The sequence below is a fragment of the Chinchilla lanigera genome, unplaced genomic scaffold (genome assembly GCF_000276665.1).
Source record: "Chinchilla lanigera isolate Chin_1 unplaced genomic scaffold, ChiLan1.0 scaffold00038, whole genome shotgun sequence".
NCBI lineage: Eukaryota > Metazoa > Chordata > Mammalia > Rodentia > Chinchillidae > Chinchilla > Chinchilla lanigera.
In genome coordinates this window covers 8,805,378-8,830,526 of record NW_004955439.1, presented here as the reverse complement: position 1 = coordinate 8,830,526, position 25,149 = coordinate 8,805,378, and the positions used below count along the sequence as shown (strand labels likewise).

At 42.0% G+C, this 25,149-nt stretch overlaps 2 protein-coding genes across 4 annotated transcripts; one reads left to right on the top strand and one right to left on the bottom strand.

Annotated features, from left to right (window-relative positions):
- Nucleotides 1-56: 56 nt before the first annotated feature.
- On the top strand, nucleotides 57-17,192 carry LOC102026044 (A-kinase anchor protein 17A-like). Of its 2 annotated transcripts, none has more exons than XM_013517409.1 (2): nucleotides 57-144; nucleotides 13,826-17,192. In XM_013517409.1, exon 2 carries the CDS (start codon nucleotides 13,842-13,844, stop codon nucleotides 15,774-15,776), a length of 1,935 nt encoding a protein of 644 aa, XP_013372863.1. In that variant the 5' UTR covers nucleotides 57-144; nucleotides 13,826-13,841; the 3' UTR covers nucleotides 15,777-17,192. The 2 variants fall into 2 exon arrangements, with proteins under 2 accessions (XP_013372863.1, XP_005390625.1); XM_005390568.1 differs by lacking the exon at nucleotides 57-144 and adding an exon at nucleotides 12,659-12,806.
- Mtrf1l (mitochondrial translational release factor 1-like) lies at nucleotides 6,085-20,982 on the bottom strand. Of its 2 annotated transcripts, none has more exons than XM_005390569.2 (7): nucleotides 20,652-20,982; nucleotides 11,876-11,955; nucleotides 11,089-11,272; nucleotides 10,297-10,460; nucleotides 9,248-9,365; nucleotides 7,830-7,966; nucleotides 6,085-6,965 (listed from the first exon to the last, which is right to left on the bottom strand). In XM_005390569.2, exons 1-7 carry the CDS (start codon nucleotides 20,908-20,910, stop codon nucleotides 6,765-6,767), a joined length of 1,143 nt encoding a protein of 380 aa, XP_005390626.1. In that variant the 5' UTR covers nucleotides 20,911-20,982; the 3' UTR covers nucleotides 6,085-6,764. The 2 variants fall into 2 exon arrangements, with proteins under 2 accessions (XP_005390626.1, XP_013372864.1); XM_013517410.1 differs by lacking the exon at nucleotides 20,652-20,982 and adding an exon at nucleotides 12,650-12,738 and having other exon boundaries at nucleotides 11,089-11,247.
- Nucleotides 20,983-25,149: the final 4,167 nt, after the last annotated feature.

Here is a 25,149-nt window from a genome sequence, read left to right as displayed (position 1 = left end):
TCCGGTTTCGATCTGAAGCTCTCTGATGGGTACAAATGATATCCAGATTTCCTCGATCGTCTTACAGGTGGGAGTAAGATGAGCGGCAACTCCGATCGTCAGAGAATGTGGACTTTCCGGGACACAGCCCGCCCCCAGCACTAGGTAGCCCGCCTCTCTAGGATTCGCGCGCGGTGCTCTCTTTCCCTCGGCCCTCCCCCCCCGGCCCGGGGCTTCCGCGCAGGCGCCTTGGTGGCGGGGTGTGTGTGTTGGGGGGGAACCGAGGACTTGGCGGGTTGGCGCCTGCGCCCTGGGGTCTCCCGCGTTTCCTCCGCGGGCTGGGCTGGGAGGAGCCACACAGGTAGCGACGCGTAGGTGCGCGCCCCTCCGGGCGAGGCGGAGCGGCCGGCTGCGCCCAGCGCGCCGTGGCGGGAGATTTGCGGCCGCGTTTTTTTTTTTTGGACCTTTAGGCGGGGCTGAGTCTGTTTTCCTTCCTTTCTTTCATGAGTTAATCAGACTGTATTAGTATTGATTCGTGCTTTCAGCTGCAATTCTTCAGCCGCTCGTTTTTTGAGCATTAAGTTGTTTTGAATTTGTATTTACGCTCTTCTGAGTTTTTGTTTCCTTCATGAGCAAAGCGCAAGAGATAGTAGTCCTACTCCAAAAAATAATTAATAATAAGGCAAAACCCCTACTTGATTGGGCTGGAGATCCCTGGCCAGGCGAACATTTTTGTAGTGCTTGCTAGAGCGAATAATGACAGTTTGTACCGTATTTACTGGTGATGCTAAACTTTTGACAGGTTGCACAAGCTGCTAAGCGGTGACAGTGCAGTCCCTGGAATCGGTGAAGCCAGAGGATGCCCGCTTCAAAAAACTCGAATCCCGCCTTGCGCGGTTTGCTGGCCTCGCTTCTCTGCAGCATCAGGAAGAAAGAATTAGGGCTTTGCTCCCAGTTCGTGTCCTGTGCAGTTGGTGACGCTTTCTGTGTGAGGCAGAGCCAAACTGAGGATGAGTCACGCAAATGCTGGGTGGATCCTGTCTTAACGTAACATTTTTATATTGAGTTCATTCTGATTTTTTTTCCACTTTCATATTTTGAAATGTTGCATTATCGTGTCAACTCTGGTTACCGGAATTTTGGTCCGTCCCAGAAGTTTTGCACATGAGGACATGGTGCTTGCTTTGCTTAGCTCTGATGCTGGGTCCTGGAGATCCCGGTACAAAAAGATAAAAGTCTAGTCCTTCAGGAAGTGCATATACAAATGGGAAAGAAATGGATAATTAAGAATTTCAGTAAAAGGCAAGAAAATATAAAACACGGGAAGAGAATAGAGAGAGGAGTAGAGACACCGTTAAGGATGTTGCTCAGGAAGATTTGTGAGACTTTGAACCATCATCAGAATGCTGAGCTGGCCATCGAGAAAGCTACCTCCAATAAGCAGAGGGAAGACAAGAGAGTGCCTGGCAAGAACGCATAGAACAAGAAAGAATTTAGGGGACAAGGTCAAAGTGGTAGGGAGAAGCCAGGTCCTGTATATCTTGCAGATTTCCATGTAAAGTTCAGAGCTTCTTCTGATTGTGCTGGATGACAGTTGTAGGGGTTTTAGCAAGGGAGTGCTTTGTTGAGTATTAAAACCATAGACGGCCTGTGGTAGTTCATGCCTGCAATCCCAGCACTGGGGAGGTAGAGGCAGGAAGATCAAAGTGAGTTTGATGCCAGTCTGGACTACATAGTGCGTTCAAGGCCAGCCTGAATTACATGGCATGACCTTGTCCCCAAAAATAAAACAAAAAGAAAACTAGTAAGTTCTTTTTATATGCAGTACTGTAAAAAGATTGTTAATCTTTAATTCTTACAGTAATACTAGCATTTTACTTTATGATGATTATACATAGACATGTAAGTTAATTCTGACTATGGTTATAGAACTGCACGGCTAGTAGGCATATGAATCTTATAGACTGGGAAGATACCTGAGGAAAACTATGTCCTCACAGGACAGAAGGTGGAAGGGACAGACTCCACCTTCTGTCTGGGAGTTGGGAGACTGTAGGATTCAAGTTGGGAGTCTATAGGACTCAAAAGTCTATGTGCTTTATTCCCTTTTATTCTGAAGAATAACGTTTTCTAGGGTCTGGTTAGTAGTTTATTTTTACACTATTTCCCAATTTGACCTTAGAGATCATCTTTAATCACCTCTTTTATTTTCAGGTATGGACCAAGATGAAAGGGGGGGTTCTCCGTAAATAAGTGGAACACCTGAACTATATGACCTTTGCATCCATAAAACTGAAAAGGCTCCTGTAAGAGTCCAGCCATTGTAGATCAGGGACCATCTGTATTTGTTCATGGTAGATCCTGACCAGCCCTTTCCTCTTTTCTTTTTTCTTTTCTTTTCTTTTTTCTTTTCTTTTCTTTTTGTTTCTTTTCTTTTCTCGTTTTTCTTTTCTTTCCTGTGCTTTTCTTTTCTTCTTTCTATCTCTTTTTTTCTTTCCTTCTTTCAGTACTGAGGCTTGAACCCATGGCATTTGCACTTCACTATATCATCAGCCTACTCACCCCACCCCACCCCACCCTGCTACGACACACACCTTTTTTTAATGGAAAGATTTACTAAATTGCCAAGGCTGGGCTGGAATTTAGGATTTTCCTGTCTCAGCTCCCAGAGTGCTGGGATTATGGGCATGTTCCAGGGTGCACTGCCTCCTAACTCCTTATTAAACACAAAAGCTTGGGACAGAAATAAACCAGTAAATTTACTATTGTGTAGTAAATGTTGTTTTTGGTTTTTTGTTTTGTTTTTTTTTTTTGGTTTTGGTTTTTCTCCGGTACCAGGAACCGAACTCACGACCTTGCGCTTGCCAGGCAGGTGCTTTTGCCGCTGAGCTAAATCCCCAACCCCATAAATGTTGTTATTTAAGAATAATGGTGTCTCAGTGCATTTTGTGCTTCTGTAGCAATGTCACACTCTGGGTAATTTAAAAAGAATAAAAATTTATGTCTCACAGTTCTATAAGCTGGGAAATCTAAGACTGAGACTCTGCCATCTGGTAAAGCCTGCTTTATGCTTCTAACATGGTGCCTTGAATTCTGGTTCCTCACTCAGCAGAAGGTAGAAGAGCAAAAGGGGCCAAACTCCTCCATCAAGCCCTTTTATAATAGCATTAATCATTACAGAGGGCAAAGCCCTCAAAACCTAAACACCTTCCCGAAAGTCCCACTTCAGTACACTGCTACATTCTAGACTGAGGTTCAATACATCGATTTGGGGGCACATCTGGATCTTAGCATGTGGTAAAGTACTGTGGAATATAAATGAAGAAGCAGTTAATTCTGCCTAAGAGGTAAGTTGCCTTTTAGGTTAGACCCTGAAATCTGTCTGCAGAGGTGTTTTCTAGGCAGAGCATGCAGCATAAACAAGAGGAGATAGTGACAATACCTAGTTAATAAGATAGTTATGTAAATGGTTGTTTATGGAAATCGCTGTGAAGGTCCGTTTCAAGGACCTTCAAATATTAGGATTTCACTAGACCTGTACTTCTGTACAATTATGACTTCTAGCATGATTATACTGCTCTAGTCTTCCCTTTTCATGGATTTCCAAAATTACATTTGATCAGCTAGGAATAAGTAATTAGTGTAGGAGGAGCCAATAACAGTTGACTGACCAGAGTGCCCATTGCTCTGCATGTTTATGATACACGTACTCTTGTAATCTTAGCACTCTAGAGACCGAGGCAGGATGATTCCTGCCCGTTGGAGGCCTATCCGTGCTGCGTAGTGAGTTTGAGATCAACCTGAACTGCATACCAGAGGGAGACTGACCCTGTCTTAAAAATTAAATAAATACACCTGATTTATACCATTTTATGTCATTTTAAATTTCATTTCACTTGTGCCAGGAACTGAGCCCAAGTCCTCCAGCATGCTAAGCATCGACTTTACCACAGAGCTATATCCCTGTCCTCTGATGTGTATTTTATATTTATATCCTTAGAAGGCTGGGTGTGGTGGTGCACGCCTGTAATCCCAGCACTCAGGAGGCTGAGGCAGGAGGATCGATGTGAGTTGAGACCAGCCTGGGCTACAAGTGAGCTCAAGGCTAGCCTGAACTGCATAGCGAGACCCTGTCTCAAAAATACAAAAAACAAATTATATTGTTAGAAATCACTTAAATATTAGGGAAATTTTGTCTACCATGTTCCAGTGTACGGGGAGTTTACAGATCTACCAAAGGTTCCTTTCCGCCCTAACTAGTGCAGCTCTTACACTTTCTTTTCCTGAGGGCAGGAGATAAGGCGATGGCTGGGGCCAGCATAACTATGCAACTTGCTTAAAGAATAAAGTCCAACTTGCACTCTAACTTTTCTAAGTACTACCTATTGGAAGAGGTGAGGGGAAATTAAGTAATAATACATTCTAGTATTTAATCACCTGTGGATCTGTGCCTCTGGTCCAACACAGAAACCTGGAAAATGATATAAGAAGTGATAAAAGGGGCTGGGGATTTAGCTCAGTGGCACAGCACCTGCCTGGCAAGCGCAAGGTCATGAGTTTGATTCCTGGTACCGGAAAACAAACAAACAAAAAAGAAGTGATAAAACAACAAGAACTAAATGTAGTTCATCAGCACACCTGTAATCCCAGCACTCAGGAGGCTGAGGCAGGAGGATTACTGTGAGAGTTCAAGGCCAGCCTGGGCTACAAAGTGAGCTCAAGGCCAGCCTGAACTGCATAGCAAGACCCTGACTCAAAAAGACATAAATAAATAAATAAATAAATAAATGTGGTTTATCAGTCCTACTGAGTTCTTGAGTTGCATAGGTCACTGAGAGCTGCATCTCGCAGTTATTATGAACACAGAATACCTTTCATGAGAGGGATTCTTTCCAAATTAAAAGTATCTGATTTAATTCAGAGCCAGCTTTGGGATTGTGTCTTGTCTTGAATGGTTTTTGTGTACATCCCTTTTAAAGCATTCACATGAGACAATAAATTATCAATAAACTACCCTGAAAATTAACACAAGCAGGGATGTAAAAGAAATTTGGCAGCTGGGCGTGGTGGCACACAGCTATAATCCCAGCACTCAGGAGGCTGAGGCAGGAGGATCACTGCAATTTCCAGACCGGCCTGAACTACAAAATGAGCTCAAGACCAGCCGGAACTGCATAGTGAGACCTTGTCTCAAAAAGACAAAAAAAAAGTTCAAGATGCTGGTCTGGTGGAGGGCCTTCTTGCTGTGCTCTCATAAAGGGCAAGCTAGCTGAACACCACATGAAGCCTCTTTCCTGAGGGCATTAGTCCCATTCATGATAGAGAGCGCTCATAGACTAAGCAAAGAGTTTAATGATACTATCAGACCAGCAACACCTGATTGGGAAGGGGACACACTCAAACCTCAGCAATCTGTTACATTTCTCTTTTGCCAGCTAGCACGTTAACCCTTGTCAGTGAGGGTTGGTGGAGGGACACTGAAAGCACAGGACTTCGTTTCTTGTTTCTGTGGCATAGCTTCCCCGGGCAGTCTTGGACACTGAAGGTTAATTTTCTTTGTCAATAGGGATACCCACAGATATGGTCACATTATTCTGGGTGTTTCTATGAGTAAGTTTTTGGATGAAATTTCCATTTAAATCAGTGCATTTTGAGTAAACAGACTGCCTTCTCCATGTCAGTGGTTTCATCCAGTCAGTGGATAGTCTGAGTAGAACAATACCAGCTACCTCCAACCAAGAGAAAATTCTCCAGCAGGGTCGTAGACTGGGACTCACCATCAGCTCTCCTGGGTCTCCAGACTGCTGGGTTATGCTGCAAATTTTGTTTTTTTCTTTTTTCTGTTTTGTCTTTTTGAGGCTTGGTTTCAAGGCTGACCTTGGACGCCTTTTAGAGCCTAGGCTGGCCTTGAACTTGCAGCGATCCTCCTGCCTCAGCCTCCTGAGTGCTAGGATCATGGGCATGCACCACCACTCTTGGCCTGTGCTGCATATTTTGAACTTGTCTGGCTTGATAATTATGAGCCAATCACTCTACCAAATCTTGTCTCTGTATATACACACTGGATCCTTTCTGCTTCTCTGAAGAACCATAATACGGAAAGGCTTACTATCCAACAAGTTTTATTCGCATGTTAACAGAAAGTTTCTTGCTTATCAGTTGCTAAGGCTCTGAGGTCCTCTGCTTATAATTCCTGAGCTACCAGCTCTATACCAGCTCTGGCGCAGGGCAACCCAGGAAGCTTTCCATCACTGAGTGGTCTGCAACCACACCGCTAACAGGTCTGTATTTAGCAGGTGGGGGCTTGAAAGAATATTCTTTTGTTTGGTGTTTCCTCATTCTGAAGGCACTAGCTCAGTGGTAGTGTATCAGAGTTGTCTTTTATTCCACTGTCAGTCAAATAAATGATATGGTTTCCGCCTCCTGACTGGACAATGAATAATGTGGTATGTATTACCATACTTCCATTTCATGTTGGAAGCATTTCTGATAGAGTTAAACCGAAGTTTTGATCATCAATTAAATACTTTAAGGAAACAAGTGACTACTATTCATTGTCTATTTCTTATGCAGAAGAGTTTGAGGTTTATGACAACAGTAATGTTAATGCTGTGTGTATGTTACTAATACATTGAGAGGGATCTACACTAATGACCCTTGTCTTAAGATTACATTACTTCCACCTGTGTTAACTCATGGTTTTCAAGAAAATACTGGTGGGTATTTGCTGTGATAAAATTTTTCTAAGCCATATGTTGTATAAAAGGCTTTAATAACAAGTCACCTTAAACTGTTTTAGAGATAATTTCTACTAAAGATTCATAATCGGCATAGTCTTTCAATGACTGTATAAGTTCATCTAGTAGATAATTTCCTTGCATGAAAGTTTCAAGATCATGCAGTGATTTGTTTATTCTGTGATCTGTGACCCGGTTCTGTGGAAAATTATATGTTCTTATTTTCTCTGATCTTCCTTTAGTTCCAATCTATTAAAAAAAAAGATGAGATGCAATTAGATTCAGGATAGCTTAAGTCTATAAATTTAGCTTACTTGGGATTTGTAATATAAATTGCAATTCAAGAACCAAGTTTTAATACTGTGCATCCCCAAATGGCATGGGAAGATGATAGAAAAAATATGGGCTTTAAAATCAGATTAATAGGGGCTGGGGCTTTAGCTCAGCAGCACAGCATCTGCCTGGCAAGCTCAAGGTCGTGAGTTCGATTCCTGGTACCGGAAAAAACCAAAGAAACAAAACAAAATCATATTAATATTTGAATCCCATGTCTGCCACTTTAATGCTGTATGATATCAGGCAGTTTATTTCAACTTTAAACTTTAATGTCCCTATCTGTAATATAAAGACAAATAGTGTCTACTACAGTGATGATGTATATATAGAAGCTGGCAAATAGCTGATATTCAAATAGTAGACAATGATACATAATCTTTGTGAGTTACTGTAGTCATTTCGAGTAGTGACAAGATGATGAATGTCTCACAGTGAGGAATTATTAAAAGGGCTCTGTAAATTATAAAATTAAATGCCAAGCAGAAAGAAAAGTAAGTTGTTACTTTCCAACTTGCATGCTTCCATAATTTCAAAGGCTTGAAAATGAATAAGGACACAGTATATCTTTTTTTCAGTAACTTTGATAAAGGCTGGAAAAGATGCCTTTGAATACAGAAAAATAGGGCAGAGTTATGATTACTATGGAACAGGCATAGTTCTTTTTTAAGCTACTTATTTTCTTATTTTGACAAGTATATGTAAACAACTGTGACATACAAATACTGAGTTAACAAAAACATGTTTCTCTTTTAGAAGCATTTTTAAGTTACTTCTTACCTGAATCTTTCTAGCATTGTATCTTTTACTTGTTTCTTCCTCTAGATGCATGCTGTACAGCTTTGCACATAACTTTTTCATAGCCAACTCTTTGTTTCTAAGTTGAGATCTCTCTTCTTGGCATTCAGAAACAATACCTGAATATTAGGATGAGAATTAAAGAAAACAGAATAACCTGCATTTAATTTAATAGAAAAACCTACATTTACTTGCAAGTAATAGTCTTTTTCCTTCTTATTCTTTTTCTTCCTGTATGAGGGGAGAAGAACAGTACTCTAACATAAAAGGCAGATAATAAACTTTATAAAGTCTAAGCTTGAGCTGTAACCACAAAGTACTTCCACATGGAAAGCATACATATTGAACAATAAATACAAATCATATAATATAGATTACCGTCCCATACGTACCATAATTTTTTAAAGAAATAATTCCTTATAGAAACTAAGATATATAGATGTTTAAAATCCTATTATTAGAGACATCACTATTAATATTTTTGAGGAGTTCCACTTTTTTCCCTATTCTTGGTTGTGTAGTCTGTAATATATAAGACATCATCTTAAAGTTTAACATGAGGTGTGAGTTCAAGACCAGCCTGGGTTACAAAGTGAGCTAAAGGCCAGCCTGAACTGCATAGTGAGACCCTGTCTCAAAAAGACAAAAAATTTTAACATGAGTATTTTCCTGTATTTAAAAGAACAAAACTATTAATTCAGCACTCATCAACCAAAACTGGTTAATGGAAGCTATTCCTATTTGAGATCAGTCAAACAAAGAGATTCTTATATTCTTCTAGATATGTGTGGTATGCTAGCCCTGTGTTCTTTACCACATGTAAATTGCTATAGTATCACTCACTACTTAGTTCTAGGTAGTAGTATATTGGAAACTTAAAAAGATTTAGATACAGTTCCTTTATCTAATTACTGGATCAGGTCCCTTGGAAGTCTGTGAAAAAATTCAATGAAGGAAAGAAACCCCTTAAATTATATGCAAATTTTATATGGAGGTATGCTTCTGGGTAGGAGGACCAAGGAGTCCTTAGAAAAGGACAAGAAACAGTGATGTAGGATATTTTCTAAGAAAGAACCATAACAATAACTTCACTGTGAGCATTTAAAAATTACCTAAAATTATTACAGATATATTCAGAAAGCTACTTGGAAGGACTGTTGACAGATGCCTCTCTTCATGGTCACTAATGAGGAAACTCCTTAGGCTCAGACCTCTCTCTTCCAGGCTTTGTGACTGCTCTGTGAAGTATCAGCTACAGATTTGAAGATGATGTAACTAATAACAATACTTAGTGGTATATATTTCTTTGGTATTGAAGGTCTATATCAGTGGAAAATTAGTTAGTTCCCTCAGAAACTGACTTTTCTTCAATGTTTTAACTTCAAGAAAGAAGTACATACCTGTTGGAAGATGAACTATCCGGACAGCACTGTCTGTGGTATTCACGTGCTGACCCCCAGCTCCACTGGCTCGCTTTGTGTCAATTCTCAAATCTTTAGGATTAATCACCAGATTAATCTACACATGTGAAGAAATGTTGAGATTTTTTAAAAAATACATGTACCCGCTATATAAAGGCTTATTTATAAATACATGTTACATATGGAGAATTCATATAAGATTTAAAAGATTTAAGAATAAATAGTATTTAGAAGGATACTATCAGTTTTTCTTTTCAGAAGAGAAAGGAATCAAAACAAAGTGCAGAATAAAAAGCAAACACTTCCTAATTTTCAAAACCTGGGCTTCTCTGTAAATTCCTTCTTTTTTACAGAATGTTTCTGCACGCAAGAAGATGTTAGAGAGGAGAAAAATGCTAACTTGAATAGAGGAAGTATAATTTCACACATATTTCAAGGGAAAGGGACGCAGCAAAAACTAAGAAGCCTGGGGTGCAGACTCAGTGACTATACTGTATGGTGACAGCAGGGTAATGCTTTATCCTGGGAGTCACCATCAGAAGCACTGCTCCATGAGCAACTATTGACCTCTCTGCCCTGCCACCGTCCTGGCTAAGAATGCTGTCATGCCCTTAGTCTTTCTTAATTCTCTAGAGTGCTCCCTCAGAAAGTTGCCAGAAGAACTCGATCATACATGAACCTGTCTTCCATCCGCTCATGAAAGTTTGTACCACCTCCAAATATAAACCATTCGGAGTGGTTAAACTAAAGTGAGTAGCACCTAGGGGTGGTGCCTGCCATTTACTCTGTGTCTTTTTCTCCCTTACCTGTTATGCTCCTCATCTAGGACACACACACACACACACAAAGTAGATGTAAAGAAACACTAGTAACCCTACCATAGAGTAAAAATTTCCTCAAAACTAATAAACACAAACCTTTGATTAAACTTCCTTCTCTTCAAAAATTCATACTTCTGAAAAGCAAGTCAAGGGGCAAGGCACAACACTTGGCTCAGGATTCCAAGACCAGGGGTAACTATCCCTCACCTCGGTAGGTTGGGGTAATATTGCCACCGTCATCGTGCTAGTATGGATGCGGCCTTGCTTCTCAGTCCTGGGCACTCTTTGTACTCTGTGCACTCCTCCTTCAAATTTCATCAATTTATAGGCTTCTGAACCCCCAATGCTGGCAGAAGCATGTCTGAGGCCACCTTGAAAATAGAAAATACAATTCACTTTATTGTTCTTGCCATTTGTAAATAATTGACTACATCTATTTTGAAATACACGACAGAATAAAAAAAGTATATTAAAGAATTATAGTGTAGCCTGGTGTGGTGGTGCATGCCTGTAGTCCTAGCACTGAGACAGAGGATTGTTGCAAGTTCGAGACCAGCCTGGGCTACAAAGTGAGCTCAAGGCCAGCCTGAACTGCATAGTGAGACCCTGTCTCAAAAAGACTAAATAAATAAATAAGTAAATATTTTACAAAAAGAACTATAGCATGTCTTTATTTAGTCTCACTCTTTACTGTTTTATAATTATTAAACAAAGCATTTTTGGTACTAATGAGTTGACATCAATCACACATTTAAAAGACTATTTCTAAAAAATTACAGTCACTCCATGGTTATTATTGAATGACTAATCAGATTTTACAGACCATTTCAAAAGGGGTATGTTTACATTCAAAATTCTTAGGTAAATGAACACAAAACTAAGGTTCCTTAAAAAAAGTTCTAAAGCTAGTCATGGTCTTGTTAACCCTTTTCCCAGGACATATGTAGATAAATAAATTAAATCTACATTTTACCAAAACAAACTGAACAGTTCACTGACCTTTTTCACTTGGAAAATATTCCAGGGTTTCAAAATGCCATCTTTTAAATGCAGCGTATTGCTGATACATTTCAAACATCTCAGCAGTAAACAGCATTGCTTCCTGACCCCCAACTCCTGTAGTTACCTCCAGGATCAGATCCTTGTCATCTGTTTCTTCTGAGGGAACCAAAAGTAAGATAATCTGTAAATGCAAAAATATTGCTTATCCTATAATAAATATTTAAAATTTACCCCCCAAACCCCAAAGATATAAGAGGGCTAGGATTGTGGGGGCCACATGTATATGGGATCCTGGGTATCCAGGAATACTGGGGAGCCGTGGAGGCTGGGGCATTAAGGGGGATCAAAATCTGGAGGTCTAGGGAGGCTACTTGGATCTAGGAGATAGATGGACAGATGGGGGTTTGGGGAGTATTATCCTATAATTTAATAATGCTGCCAACCTAACTGCCATCTTGTCAATTAGAAAAATAGAATGCAGAAGAACTTCCTTAAAGTATAATGTTACAACTATATTATGAGTAAGATTCACCTAAAATTTATTTTATCTTAGAGTTCTTATATGCTTTGTATCAGTTCTCCATTCTGTTAATAAGAAATAAGTGCTTATTACAGGTAGGACTAGTATGGAAGAAAAACAAAAGCACTCAAATCTGATCTTGGAAGCTTCTTTAATATGGAAGAGAAATGTCTCATCTTGGAACTCTGGGACTAACTCCCCCTCTCCAGGCGCTGGAGACACAAAGACGGCAGAAATGCTTCATTTTTTACACAAGTACCATACCTGGTGCTTTAACTGGGTTATTTCTTTTTGACACAGAGTTATTTCATTCTCTGCAAGTTTCTTTAAATCTTCATTCTTATCTAAAAAGAAAGGCAGCAGTTAAATATTCCTTAAGGGTTAAGTTGTGAACAGACTTCAAACTAATAGGTTGTTAGTGTCCTTGAAGCAGAAAATATTTATCTTGACGTTTTAATAATTGCCATCAGAGCCGGGCATGGTGGTGCACACCTATAATCCCAGCACTTGGGAGACTGAGGCAGGAGGATCGCGGTGAGTTTGAGGCCAGCCTGGGCTACAAACTGAGGTTAAGGCCAGCCTGAACTGCATAGCCAGACCCTGTCTCAAAAAGACCAAAAAAAAAAACCATCAATTAAAAGTAGCTTTCATAAGCATGTGGCTATAAAACAAACTTTTCTGATGAAAGTATAAAACTAAGAAAGCGTATAGGAAAATAAAGAAGTTAAACTTTTTTTTTTTTTATCATTTTACCTTCATGAAATACGTTAATAAACTTTTGGCTTCCTGAATTAGGCAGTAACAGTAACAAATGAATGGAGTTAGCTATTCAGAAAGACCAGAAAGAAAATAAGGTAAACCAAAACTGAATTTAAAAATAGAAAGTTATTTATTGCGAAAGGACAAATTGTTTTCGCTATTATACAGTGTTCTGTGAAAGATCAAAGACTTTAAAGAGTACCAGCTTGTACACTTATGTACTAAGAAACAGTCACGCTGGGAACTGGCAATACTATCTAATACACATATAAGACCTACCTTTGGGCAGGTCTCAGAAGGTGGCGGCGCTGCGCGGGGGCGGGGAGAGCCGGGTCGCAGGCCGCGCCCAGCTCAGAACGCCACTCCTGATGCCCTCAACTGCCTCTCCTCTCTACTGGTCTTGCCCCTGTCCCTGGCACTCAGGGAGCGGAACCAGGTATGGGGGGAGGTCTGGGGACGGTAGGGCTGCTACAGGGATAGGTGTTGGGGCAGTGTGGAGGGTCTAAGAGTACTGAAGGTCCGGGTTCACTTCCGGGGCCATGACAGTGGGCTCCGGGGGCGGTAGGTACTGGGTATCATACTCGAGTGCTAGCAGAAATACAGGAGTGCTGGGATGATACAGAAGCTAGGAGCAGGGCAGGTCTGAGGGAGGCACAAGGAGCGAAACAAGGGTGTCAGTTTGCAGGGGCTAGTAGAGAATGGTAGCAAGCGCCCTAGCAGGAGTCTGAGGGGTGGAACTTAAGAGATCAGGGGCAGTGGCAAAGGGCTGCAGGCATACCAGGGATTATATGGGGTACTAGAGAGCAGTGTTAACTGCTCCAGGGTGCAGAGGGCCTCTGGGGGCAGTCTCTAGTCCCCATGGGGCAGCCCAGGCTTGGTCAATAACTGGACTAGTTATCCTGAGCCCCCAGGGCTGCACCACTGCATTGAGTTATTGAGGTATATGCAATTTAGGGTCCCTGGGAGGATGGTGGGTATGCTGCAGGCTGGGAATGTGGGGGTCACCTGTATATAGGAGTCTGTGGTGTCCGGGAATATTGGGAAACCCAGGGGATTGGGACATTAGGGGCTCAAAATCTGGAGGACTGGGGTGGGTACCTGGGTCTAGGAGATAGTTGGACAGGGAGGGTGACGATAACAATATGCTGGGGATACCTGGGTGATGGAGTTGCTGGTGCCTGCAGGAAGAACTCAGTAGGTGACAAAGCTTCTCTGGCTCAAGATCAAGCTCCCTGGGGTGCCCTGTGCCCTTGAGGGTGCACAGGTATTTTGTCCAGACCCGTTACACAACCTCTCCTCTGTGCTGATTAGAAAATTCAGTAGATGGTGATGGCCTTTAAGGAGGCAGAGACCAGTTTCTGCAATTATACGGAGGCAGACTCCGTTTTCTTTAAGGGGTGGCATGGTGCCTCTGCTCCCCAGCCTCACCCTGACCTTCTGCATCTCATGTTTCAGGCCTAAGATCCTGGTTATGGCTCTGGCTACCATAGTGCATGACACATCTGAGGCGGTAGAGCTCTGCCCCTCCTATGGCCTGTACCTGAAGCCCATCACGAAGATGACCATCAGTGTGGCCCTCCCGCAGCTGCAGCAGCCCAGGAAGTCCATCTCCAACTGGGAGGTAATGGAGCGGCTCAAGGACATGGTGGGCAACCACCAGTTCTCCACACTGCGCATCTCCAAGAGCACCATGGACTTCATCAGTTTCGAGGGGGAGGTGGAGAACAAGAGCCTGGTCAGATCATTCCTAACCTGCCTGGACGGTAAGACCATCCAGCTCAGTGGCTTCTCCGACATCCTCAAGGTGCGTGCCACTGAGTTCAAAATGGACCTCGCCACCTGCGCTGACTGGGACCTCTTCCTCAATGCAAAGGAAAGAAAGGAGATGCTGCCAGGGGAATGGCCAGACACCATCCACCTGGAGGGGCTGCCGTGCAAGTGGTTCACACAGAAGGAATCAGGCTCAGAGAAGCCCAGCCAGGAAGTACTCATCAAGGTGTTCGAGAAGTTTGGGGAGATCAGGAATGTGGACATCCCCATGTTGGACCCCTACCGGGAAGAGATGACCAGTCGGAATTTCCATGCATTCGGTTTCAGGGGACCCTTAAACTTTGAGGCCTACATACAGTACTGCGAGTATGGCGGCTTCCTTCAAGCTATGAGCGCCTTGCGCGGGATGAAGCTAATGTACAAAGGCAAGGACGGCAAGGCCGTGGCCTGTAACATCAAAGTTTCTTTTGATTCCACCAAACACCTGGGAGAGGCTTCGATTAAAAAACGGCAGCTGGAGAGGCAGAAGCTTCAAGAGCTGGAGCAGCAGCGAGAACAGAAGCGCAGAGAGAAGGAAGCAGAGGAGAGGCTGCAGGTGACGGAAAGGAAACAGAAGGAGTTGGAAGAGCTGGCGAGAGACAGGAAGAGGGAAGAGAAGCTTCACAAAAGACCGAAAAAGCAGAGGGACCGAGAGTTCTGGCGAAGTCAGAAGCAGCTGGAGAAGCTTCAGGCAGAAGAGCAGAAAAAGCTCCAGAAGATCAAGCTGGAGGAGAGGAAGCTGCTGCTGGTTCAGAGGAATCTCCAGTCCATCCGGCTTTTGGTGGAGCTGCTGAGCAGAGCCAAGGCTGCAAAGCTGGAGAAACAGGAAGAGCAGGAACTGAGGCAGGCGGAGGTGGAGCACAAGGTGCAGGCGGAGCACAAGGTGCAGGCGCAGCAGCGGAGCACCCTGCTGCGCAAGAAGCCCCACAACATGCACCCACACAAAGACCTGATGCAGCCCAAGCGAGATGTCCTGCAGACTGCATTTTCTGGCAGCTCTGTCACCTGTGCAGCCATGCCCCACCCCCTGGGGGGCCCACTGGCTCCCAGAACCCCCAAGGAGGCCCAGCCCCAAGTGGAGGCTGACTGCGCACCCAGGAACACCATAGGCAGCGAATCAGACAAGGTCTGGTACAAGGAGGCTCAGACTCCACTCCATGTGGTTCTGGAGGGTGACTCCCTAGAGAAGAGGTGCCCAGGAGTCCTTACCCGAATCCCCAAGGACAGCCAGCAGGCCAAGGGCATTCACACCAGCAAACACAGTGTGCCCAAGGAGGAGGATGGCTTGAAGCAGGTCAAGAATAACTTGGAGCCCAGCAAAGGCCACATGCGGGCCACACAGGATAGGAGAGCTGAGGAGCCACACCCATCCAACACAAGCTGGGCCAGAACCGCAACCAGCCATAAAGACCTGAGGCTGCAGTGCAAGGAGCAACAGCCAGGCCAGAAGCTCTCGCACAGGGACCAGGGCAGCCCTGGCCTGCGGAAGTCCCACAGCAAAGATGGGCACAGCCGCAGGGAGAGGAGCAGAGGGTACAGCGGACACCGCGAGAACTGCCAATCCCCCAGCAGCCACCAAAGAACAGGGAACAGGTAATGAAGGGCTGGGCCTCCCCAAGTCACTGCCCTGCATCTTGTGGCTCTTGACTGCCTGTGTTAAAGCCAAGTTTCTTATGCAGCCAATGTCCCGAATCCACAGTTCACAGTAAGACCGGGTACTGGAAACTCACTCTCGTTAGCCGCGCATACAAGGCCGCATTTGGCACACTAGTTTTAATTTTCCTTTGTCACTGCTGATCAGAGAATGTGGCCCATCCTCTAATCAGGAAAACCACAAGGACCAACGATGGTAAGAAGGAAGACTACAGAGCAGAATTTGTGTGTGCCAGCCCAGTCCAGCGACGTCCTGCAGCTCCAAGTGCGGGACTGTGAGAAGTGAGGGTTTCCACAGACTCCCAAGGCCCAATATGTCTTGCTACGGTGGGCTTTTGCTTTTTTTATCCTCTTCTTTCTGTAATTTTTAAATGACTGGTAGAATGCTGACAGAAGAAGATGACTGTGGCACATTCAGTCCTGGTAAGAAACTGGAAAACTCAAATGTGCCCTGCATCTTGGGGGAGTGGCAGAGTGGTTGATGCCCCTTGCCTTTAAAACACTTTTGACAGCTTCAAGTATAACAGCATAAAATGGTTGGCTGAAAGAACTGGTTTTTAAGAAAGGTTAGAGTGTATGGTTTTGTAAGAAGCCATTTTTGCTACATTATTTTTACTTGGAATGATCCCAACATATTTAAGGCCGCAAACTTGTTAAATTTTAATTGTTTACATCTCAAAAGTGAAGCTCTGGGATACTTAAAGATAGCTGTACACATTTCCATCAGAAGTCATTTACTCCAGGTAGCGTTTTTATGGTGAAATAAAATCCTTTTCTAATGGAAAAAAAAAAGAAGACAAGGCAGATGCACATATAATTTTAGTTTCTTTCTTTGTGTATTTCTAGAAGAGGAAAGTCTCACGAAGAATAAAAACCAAAACAGCAGGTAATTAAATATCACAAAGGAGCAGCTTGAAGGAACTTTTATTGGGGGTGTTGAGCAAAAGGAAAGGACTGACTCAGGGAGAGAAAATGACAATAACAAAACTGAGGTAAGCAATGACGGAAAGGTATAAAATTGTTTTGGAAAGAACATGGCATAGAAGAAATCTAAAAAAAATGGACAGTATATTCAGTTAGGGAAAGAAAACAAATAAATTCTAGCTCAACTCCTAAGGTGCTCTTCAGGCAACACCCTCGTCTTGTCCGAGTCTGGGTTATACCAGGAATAAAATCAGTTTTAAGCTGTATGACTCTAAGGTTTCTTTAGTTTTGAAATGTTATCTTGTGCAAAGCTAAAGAGACTGGAAAGAGGTTAGAAATAATTTAACTTTAACCCTACATTCTGTTTAAAACAGTATCTCTCAAATATCATTTCAATGTGTAACAGCTATAAAATATTAAATTTTGTATATCAGAATCTTTGCAATCTGTGTATTTTACACGCCTAGCACATCTCCATTCAAATAAGCCCCATCACAGAAGCTCAACAGTTGCATTCGATTTCTGGCTACTATACTGGATGGTGCAGCTCTAAAGGGTAATTTACAAGTTAAATTTCTCTTTCAATATCATGAATCAATCCATGTTCCCTGGGCACCCATCCATGGTTTCTCCATTATAGAGGGGCCCAGCCCTTTTCTCTTGCCCTTAGAGAAATTGTTTGTTGTCATGCCCTTCTTCTGCACCAAAGTTTCGAGATAAAGTACGAGACTGATTATTTCTCTTCTGTTAACTGATTTCTGAAATTGCTAGATTCTACAGTTACATTAAGAAGACTTTTTATTAAAACTTCTAGTGACAAAACTGTAAAATCTATAGCCTTGTGAAAATGTATTAACTTTTCTAAGTCAGCCACTAAGAATCTAGACTTTTTGAAAGTTTAAGTGGTGTTTTCAGCTATATTTGTTTAACTGGTTGAAAGTCCTGAAGGTCTGTTTGTTCTTTCTGGATCTCATAGCGTTCTCTTTTGCCTGCTCCTCAAATACAGTACTATGAATTTTTGGCCGTTCATCTTATTTGTATGTCTACGGATCTGCACTGAGCATTTTCATGTACTTTTAATTCATCAGGTGTATTTCTCTTACAATTAATTACTCAGGCTCAACTTCGCTCCTATTCAGTTGTGTTTTTTTTTTTCTTTCTCCAAGACCAAAATAGATATGTTCATCTGAATGACTTTCTTGTAGGTTCATTTTAATGTAAAACTCATCTTTTTTCTAAATTCAATCCAAGTTTTGTATTTTTATTTTAGTTACCAGGACCACTCCTAATTTTGAAGCCAGAAACTTGAGATTTTTCTTAGAATTCTCTTTCATCCTTCTCAGGACCATCAAATCCTATTATTCCTCAAAATGTCTTGTAAGTCATATCTCCACTTTACCACCACCTATTCCTCAGTCTGTTTTAATGGTCTCTTCATTGCCCTTTCAGCTACCAGGGTCTCAAGAGAATATTCTAATTTATCCTCAACAGTGATACCAATATTGCTTTAAAAAGATACCATTTCTCTGTTTAGAACCATGTTAACTTCCTATGGTTTAGAAAAACAAATCCAAATTCTTTGTCATGCAAGGTTCTTGACATTTTTTATTTGTTTCAAGATTCTCTTACATTAGAATCTTCTGTTCTATTCCCTCCCGTACTCTATTTCCCAATATGGTGGGTCTCCTTTGCCTTGAACTTCAACTCCTTTGTCTTTCTCTTTGCCCGTACTAGGTATTGAACCAGAGGCACTTCTCCACTGAAATACATCTCCAGCTCTTTTTAATTTTAACTTTGAAACAGGGTCACACTGAGTTATCTACGGTGGCCTTCAACTTGCCATTTTCCTGCTTCAGAAGCTGGGGTTATAGGTGTGAGCCCTTCTCTTGCACTACCTGACAACCTTCTGGTTCCTATTCAAGGGCCACTCAAATGCCAGCTTTCACTATTAAACCACTCTTCTCTTTATTATAGAAATTAAAATATTCATTCACTTGTATTTTTACCTCTTAAGTATCTTCCTTCCTCATTACACTGTAAGCTTCTAGATTTTTTTTTTTTTTTGGTACCAGGAATCAAACACACGACCTTCGCTTGCCAGGCAGGCTCTGTGCCGCTGAGCTATATACCCAGCCCCACTGTAAGCTTCTTAAAGGCCATTATAATTTTTTTGGTAATGAGTGGTGTGTGTGACACAGTAATAATTCAAAATCTGCTAATGTCCTTCCATCAGCCACACTTTTCTAACATTCTGTCAACTTCTCTAGTTTGATTTTTAAAATACTTAAACTTTAAATCAACTTGAATTTTTTTGTTTGTTTTGAGACAGGGTCTGGCTATGTAATTCAGGCTGGCCTCGAACTAGTGGGGATCCTTTTGCCTCAGCCTCCCAAGTGCTGGGACTGCAGGTGTGTACCACCATGCCCAGCTTCCACTTGCATTTTAAGCCTGGCTTAAACTATGCAGCCAATTTTACTTTTCCACAAAAGAAATTATTCTCAATACCATTTAATAATTAATTCTTTAAAAAAAACAAAAACAAAACCAAAAAACACTGAAAACAAGCTGGGCGTGGTGGTACACATTTGTAATCCAGGCACTTAGGAGGCTAAGGCAGGAGTATTGCTGGGAGTTTGAGTCCAGCCTAGCTACACCATGGGTTGAAGGGCAACTTAAAGGACATAGTAAGACGCTGTGTTAAAACAAAAACAAAACCCCAAACCAACCAACCAATCAGGACATGCTGCTTTTCTCTTAAATAACTTTAAACTCTCACTCAGATAATGCATTAGCCTTTTGTTTTTTATGACATCTTCAATGCCATTCCAGACTGACTGCCACAAATCAAAGCTTCTTAAATGGCAAAACCAATTCCCTCATTCCCCAATCTAAAAGCCTCTGCTGCCTTCTGCCAACAATATCAAATGAACTTCTTAGTGTTTGAATCCCTCCACAAAGAGGTTCCCCTCTGCCGTTTCCCATAACTTTTCTTCTTTGGCCACTCCAAGCACAGTGATGAATAAATAGCAGGAGACTGGGAGTCCAACCCCAACTCCATCTCTTGTGAACTGTAATGCTGGGCAGTTATTTTGCCTTGCTATGCTCAGGTGCCTCTTCTGTCGCATGGGACTAACAGCATCTATCTAGCTTGTTATGTGAAATCAGATGAGTTAGTAAAGAAATCTAAGCAAAGCGTGGAGCATGGTAACATATCAATAATTATATTTTCTAAGGGAAGTCTTTCCACTTTTGCAACACCTTCCTAGCATGTTCTTTCTCACTTAGATCTTTAGTCATATAACTGTTCTCATGTATCAGCTGTATCACAATTAGTTCTGTGTCTGCAAATAGACTGCAACCCTCCCTGGATCCTTGCCACCCCACGGATCAGCCGCTCGGCAGCCCAAGGTTCTTGTAGTAAAGCAGAAACTTAAGCTCCGCCCCAGACTCGAAAACCAGGGAATCATCTGGGAAACTACTGAAAATGCATAATCCTAGGCACCAAATTCTGTCTGAGCTTAGCAAGCACCGCTCCTCATATTATTGCAGATGATCTCCACGTCACGGTGCAACTTTGGTCTGGAGCCCATCCCAGGGACTGCGCCTTATCTGTCTTTGCAGAGCAAATGAGCTCCTGCGGGACGGAATAAAGAAAACGACAACCTCAGTTTGGGGACATGGGGCGGTGGACTGGGCAGGAGAGCTCAAGGGCGCCGACAGGAGAGGGTGAGTTCAGAAACTCACGAAATGACGTCCTGACCGTGATCCAAAACAACAACGATTGCACCTGGCTGAGGAGCTTCAAACTCGGTAGCGTGGACACGCCGGCCAACCGGGTAAGGGGCAAACAGAGTCAGGACTTTGTTCCGACGCCGCTCCCCGGCCCGGCCCTTACCGTGCAGCAATAGCTCGGTCTCCCGCAGCTCCTGCTCCTTCTCGCTCAGGAGTTTGGCCGCTGAAATCAATTCGGGGTCCTTGACTTGTAAATGGGCTTCAGACTTCGCCTGGCGCTCCAGAAAGGTCCGCAAGGGCCCGCCGGGCACGAACAGCTCCTCCAACGGCGGGCTGCTGCAGATGAAAGACCGGTGGGGCTGACAGGGAGCCCGGCGGGCCCACAGACTACGCGCAGCACCCCACACAAGTCGACCCCGCATCGCTAGGCCGGGAGGAACTTCACAGGTGGAGGGGGGGCGGGCCGGAAGTTCCGGGCGGAGCCAGTCTCGCGACACTACACGGAGTTTAGGAACCAGAGTTAGCCACACCCAGCCGGGCGCGCCCGCGCCGCGATTCAAGGGCCTCCCGGAAGCGTTGGTGATAACTTCCGCCAAGCGTGGGAAAGCCGCGAAGTAGGTGAAGGCCAAAAGTTGAGCGGGTGGAGCCGGCAGAGCGGGAGGGGCAGCGCTGGCAGCGGGGCGGTCCCGGAGGCCTTGGGCATCTGTGGAAAGCCTCGATCGGAAACGCTTTCCAGCTCTTGCTGCTGCGTGTTGGGCAGGGATGGCAGAACGGCACGCTGCTGTAGTGTTTGCTAAGGCAGCGAGTGATTGTACCGCATCCACTGTCACACCACTCATCTGCGAAATCTCCTTGCTCTAATATGACTTCTCTCACCTGCCCACCTTTTTTTTTTTTTTTTGTATTTTTAAAGGAGGTTGAGTGAATTTGTTACAACAAACTGTGGAGGTGCAAAGCCTTCGATGACCTGCCAACTTGGTCAGGTGAACTCCTTGCCCAGGTTGCGTAAGACCCTGGATTTGATCCCCAGCACCAGGTTTAAATAAAAAGACCTGCCACAGGTAGCCTAATCCTTGCCCTACCCCCTGACCCCCAAAACTTTTGGATAGGGGCCAGGAATAATGAAGTTCACTGGTATAATTCTTTCCGGTTTTCAGAAGTCGTATTCATAGTCCACAAAAGAGATAGACAGAAAGGAAAAAACAACCTGACAGTGCGAGGACTGAGTGCTCAATCTGGAAATGCCCATTCCCTACCTCGTTTGGCCAGTTACCTACTCAGGGAAGTGGAGTTACACTGCTAAGACACGTGACTTGCTGAAGTAGCTTCTGATTTATAGCCCCCCACCCCCAACTGCATAAAGCCCTTCAGTGGCTTCCCAGCGCCTTAAGTTTTATAGTTGTTTTTATTAGTACATGTTTACAGTAAATAATGATTACAATCCTTGTGAAGAGCTGGAACATAGCACATCTTTTTTCATCCCCTTCCCCTCCCCTTGCCCTCCCTCCAGCTAATTCGTCCTTTAAAAATAAAATCAAGTGGTAAAGAATGGGACCTTCTAACAAGGTTAAAATACCCCTCAACCAAAACTATTAAGTCTAAATTCTTTTTTTAGTGTTTTTGAGACAGGGTTTCCCTATGCAGTTAAGACTGGCCTCGGACTCACTTCGTAGTCCAGGCTGGTCTCAAACTCGCAGCGATCCTCCTGCCTCAGTCTCTCAAGTGCTGGGATTACAGGAGGGCGCCATCGCACCCGGCCTTAAGTATAAATTCTTAAAAATCAATTTACATTGTCTTCATCCCTTGTCACTACATGACAAATGCAAAGTGAAGTGGAAGAATGAAATGATTCTTCAAATACTACAATGCAGAAATAGTTTTGCTACTTAAAACTCCAACTAATTACAGTTCATCTTTTCACTTGTCTATGCAAGCTGCACTACTTTAAAAAACTGCTCCGCTGTGAAATAGCGGTCAAAACTCATTTTAATTCAGATCTGAGTACAGAATGGACCTGCTGGGTTGTTTATATCCTTACATGAAGTTATTTTTTTTTTTTCATCTTTTTGAGACAGGGTCTCACTATGCAGTTCATATATGAAGTTGTTTTTTTAGCTCTACACTCAACTTTGAATTTTTCCTACATAGAAATAAATGGTGGAAGGGGCTGGGGGTTTAGCTCAGGAGCACAGCGCTTGCCTGGCAAGCACGAGGTCGTGAGTTCGATTCCCGGTACTGGAAACAAACAAACAAAAAAAAAAAAACAAAAAAAAGAAATAAATGGTGGAAGTAATTTGAACTCAATATGGTAAGTCTCTCAGCTAAATTCTCAAAACATAAGTCATTTCAAGAATGTACTTTATTATTTATTAAAAAGGTGCAAAATTGTTATAAGCAGTAACTAAAGAATCCAGTCAGAGTTTACTTTCCCTCGATGTGTAAGCAATTTAAGAAACACACATAAGTGTATCTTTTATTCTTATGGTGTACACCAATGAGGAAACAGTAACGTCTAAGGATACATCGCTGAATTCTTTATTAATTCAAAACATTTTAAGAAAGTGTAATGCATGTGCATTTTACAATATCCATAGGTTTCCACAATATAATTCAATGAAAACAGCTGTTTGCTTTACTTTGTAAGCTCAAATATACTTAAGAGACTTCTGAATGTTTTTACATTGTCATGCTTAAATTCTATTACATGGTGAAATATCTAGCATTTTCCAGATATACAAAGGTAAAATGATACACAGGTAAAATGATAAATGCAAGAAAGGGTAAATAAAAACCCAGAAAGAATTTAAATTGGAGGAAAATAATCAGGAGTAAATACTCAATTAATGAGCACCTACAGTTATTTTGGCATTGCAAAATAACCAAGCATGGTGCTCCTGAAGCTGTATCCATATACTCAGCACTTCTTTATAGTCCACTAGCAAATACTGGTGGAGTCCAAAATACGGATATAGATTACTACATACAATGAACATAGTAATAAGTTATACTTCAGTATGATAAATTTTATAGAAGCAAACATATTAAAATCCTTTTTAGTATTTAGCAAACATCTTAAAATCATATACAAAAACACTGTACTTAAGACAAATTGGTTCAGTCTGGGGAGGAAGGGGTATCGAGTCTCACTGCAATATTGAGTACATTGTTCAGTTGAGGGACTATAGAAAAGCACTAAGCAAAGTTATTATCAATTTAAATTACCTCTTACTGCAATTCGTCAGAGATCTTTAATATTCAAGAGTATGTGTATGATTATGTTAATTACACAGATAGTCTGGGGGTAAATTCATTTTTATTCTATTAAGTGAATATTTACGCTAGCACTGTTCGGGAGTCTTATTCTTCCATTTCACTTTCCAGGTCATTGTATTCACACTATTTGTTAGTAAGTCTTTAATGGAACTTAAAGTAGTGTTGAGGAATATCTTTAAGAGTTTTCTTTTTTAAGCTCAATGTAAATGTCCAGTAAATTTACCTGTAATATGCACTTCTTAAAAATTACCTCTACTATCACCTCTTACAAAGTACTATTTTATAATGGAGAAACCTTTTCTTTCTTCATCTGGTGATCAAGGTCAACATCAACACCTAAGAACCTAAAGTTTGAGAAATTCTCACAGCAAGACATGATGACGACAGGTACTATTGATATCATGTGCCGAGATGGTAATACCTCTGAGGTATTCCTTCCAAGAATATAAACACCTGTCTAACTATGAGAAAAACATCAGACAAATCCCAAAATAGAGAAACTCTGCAAAATGCCAGATCAGTACTCAAAACTGTCAAAGTTATCAAAAATAAAGTCTGAGAAACTTATAGCTAAGAGAATGCCAAGGATACGTGACAATTAAATGTAATGTGGTATCCTGAATGGGCTCCTGGGAAAGGAAAAGGATTACATAAAAACTAAGGAAATTTGAATAAAGTATAATCTGTTAATACTGCCTCATTAATTGTGACTGATATCCTGTGGGTGTAAAGTATGAGGACTTTTTGTCTAATATTTGCCGTTTTTGCATGAATCTGAAACCATTGTAAAATAAAAGATTAATGAATGATGATTTCTAAGTCTTTTATTAGTTTTACCTCTATCACCTCTTTATATATTTGTAAATGACTTTATATTACTGATCTGAAGAACTGTGACAAAATATATGTAACACCATTCTTTCTCTGTTTATTTAACGTTCATGGCCATCCTGTGAGTCAGTATTCTTCATATGCATATGAGAAGACAGGCTCAGCAAAACTGATTTGCCCGTCCATCATTGCAGATGATAGAAATGTTAACCTGAAATTAAATTTGTCATTTTAAGTTCTTGACTTTTTCCACTATATTATATATATGAATCTGGGATATACATTTACATTAGTAAGCACTGTATATGGTATCACGTTAGAACACAAATAAGAGCTAAATCTTTCTCTCTCTCTTCATTTCTTTCCTTTCTTTATCTGGTACCAGAATTGAACTCAGGACCTCGCACTTGCCAGGCAGGAGCTTCACTGCTGAGCTAAATCCCTGGCCCTAGAGCTAGATCTTTTAAAAGGAAATGTATCCAGAAACACAACTTGCTCATTCTTCTAAAATATTTATTTCTAACTATTAAAAGGTGTAGTGCTGTATTAGCAGTTGG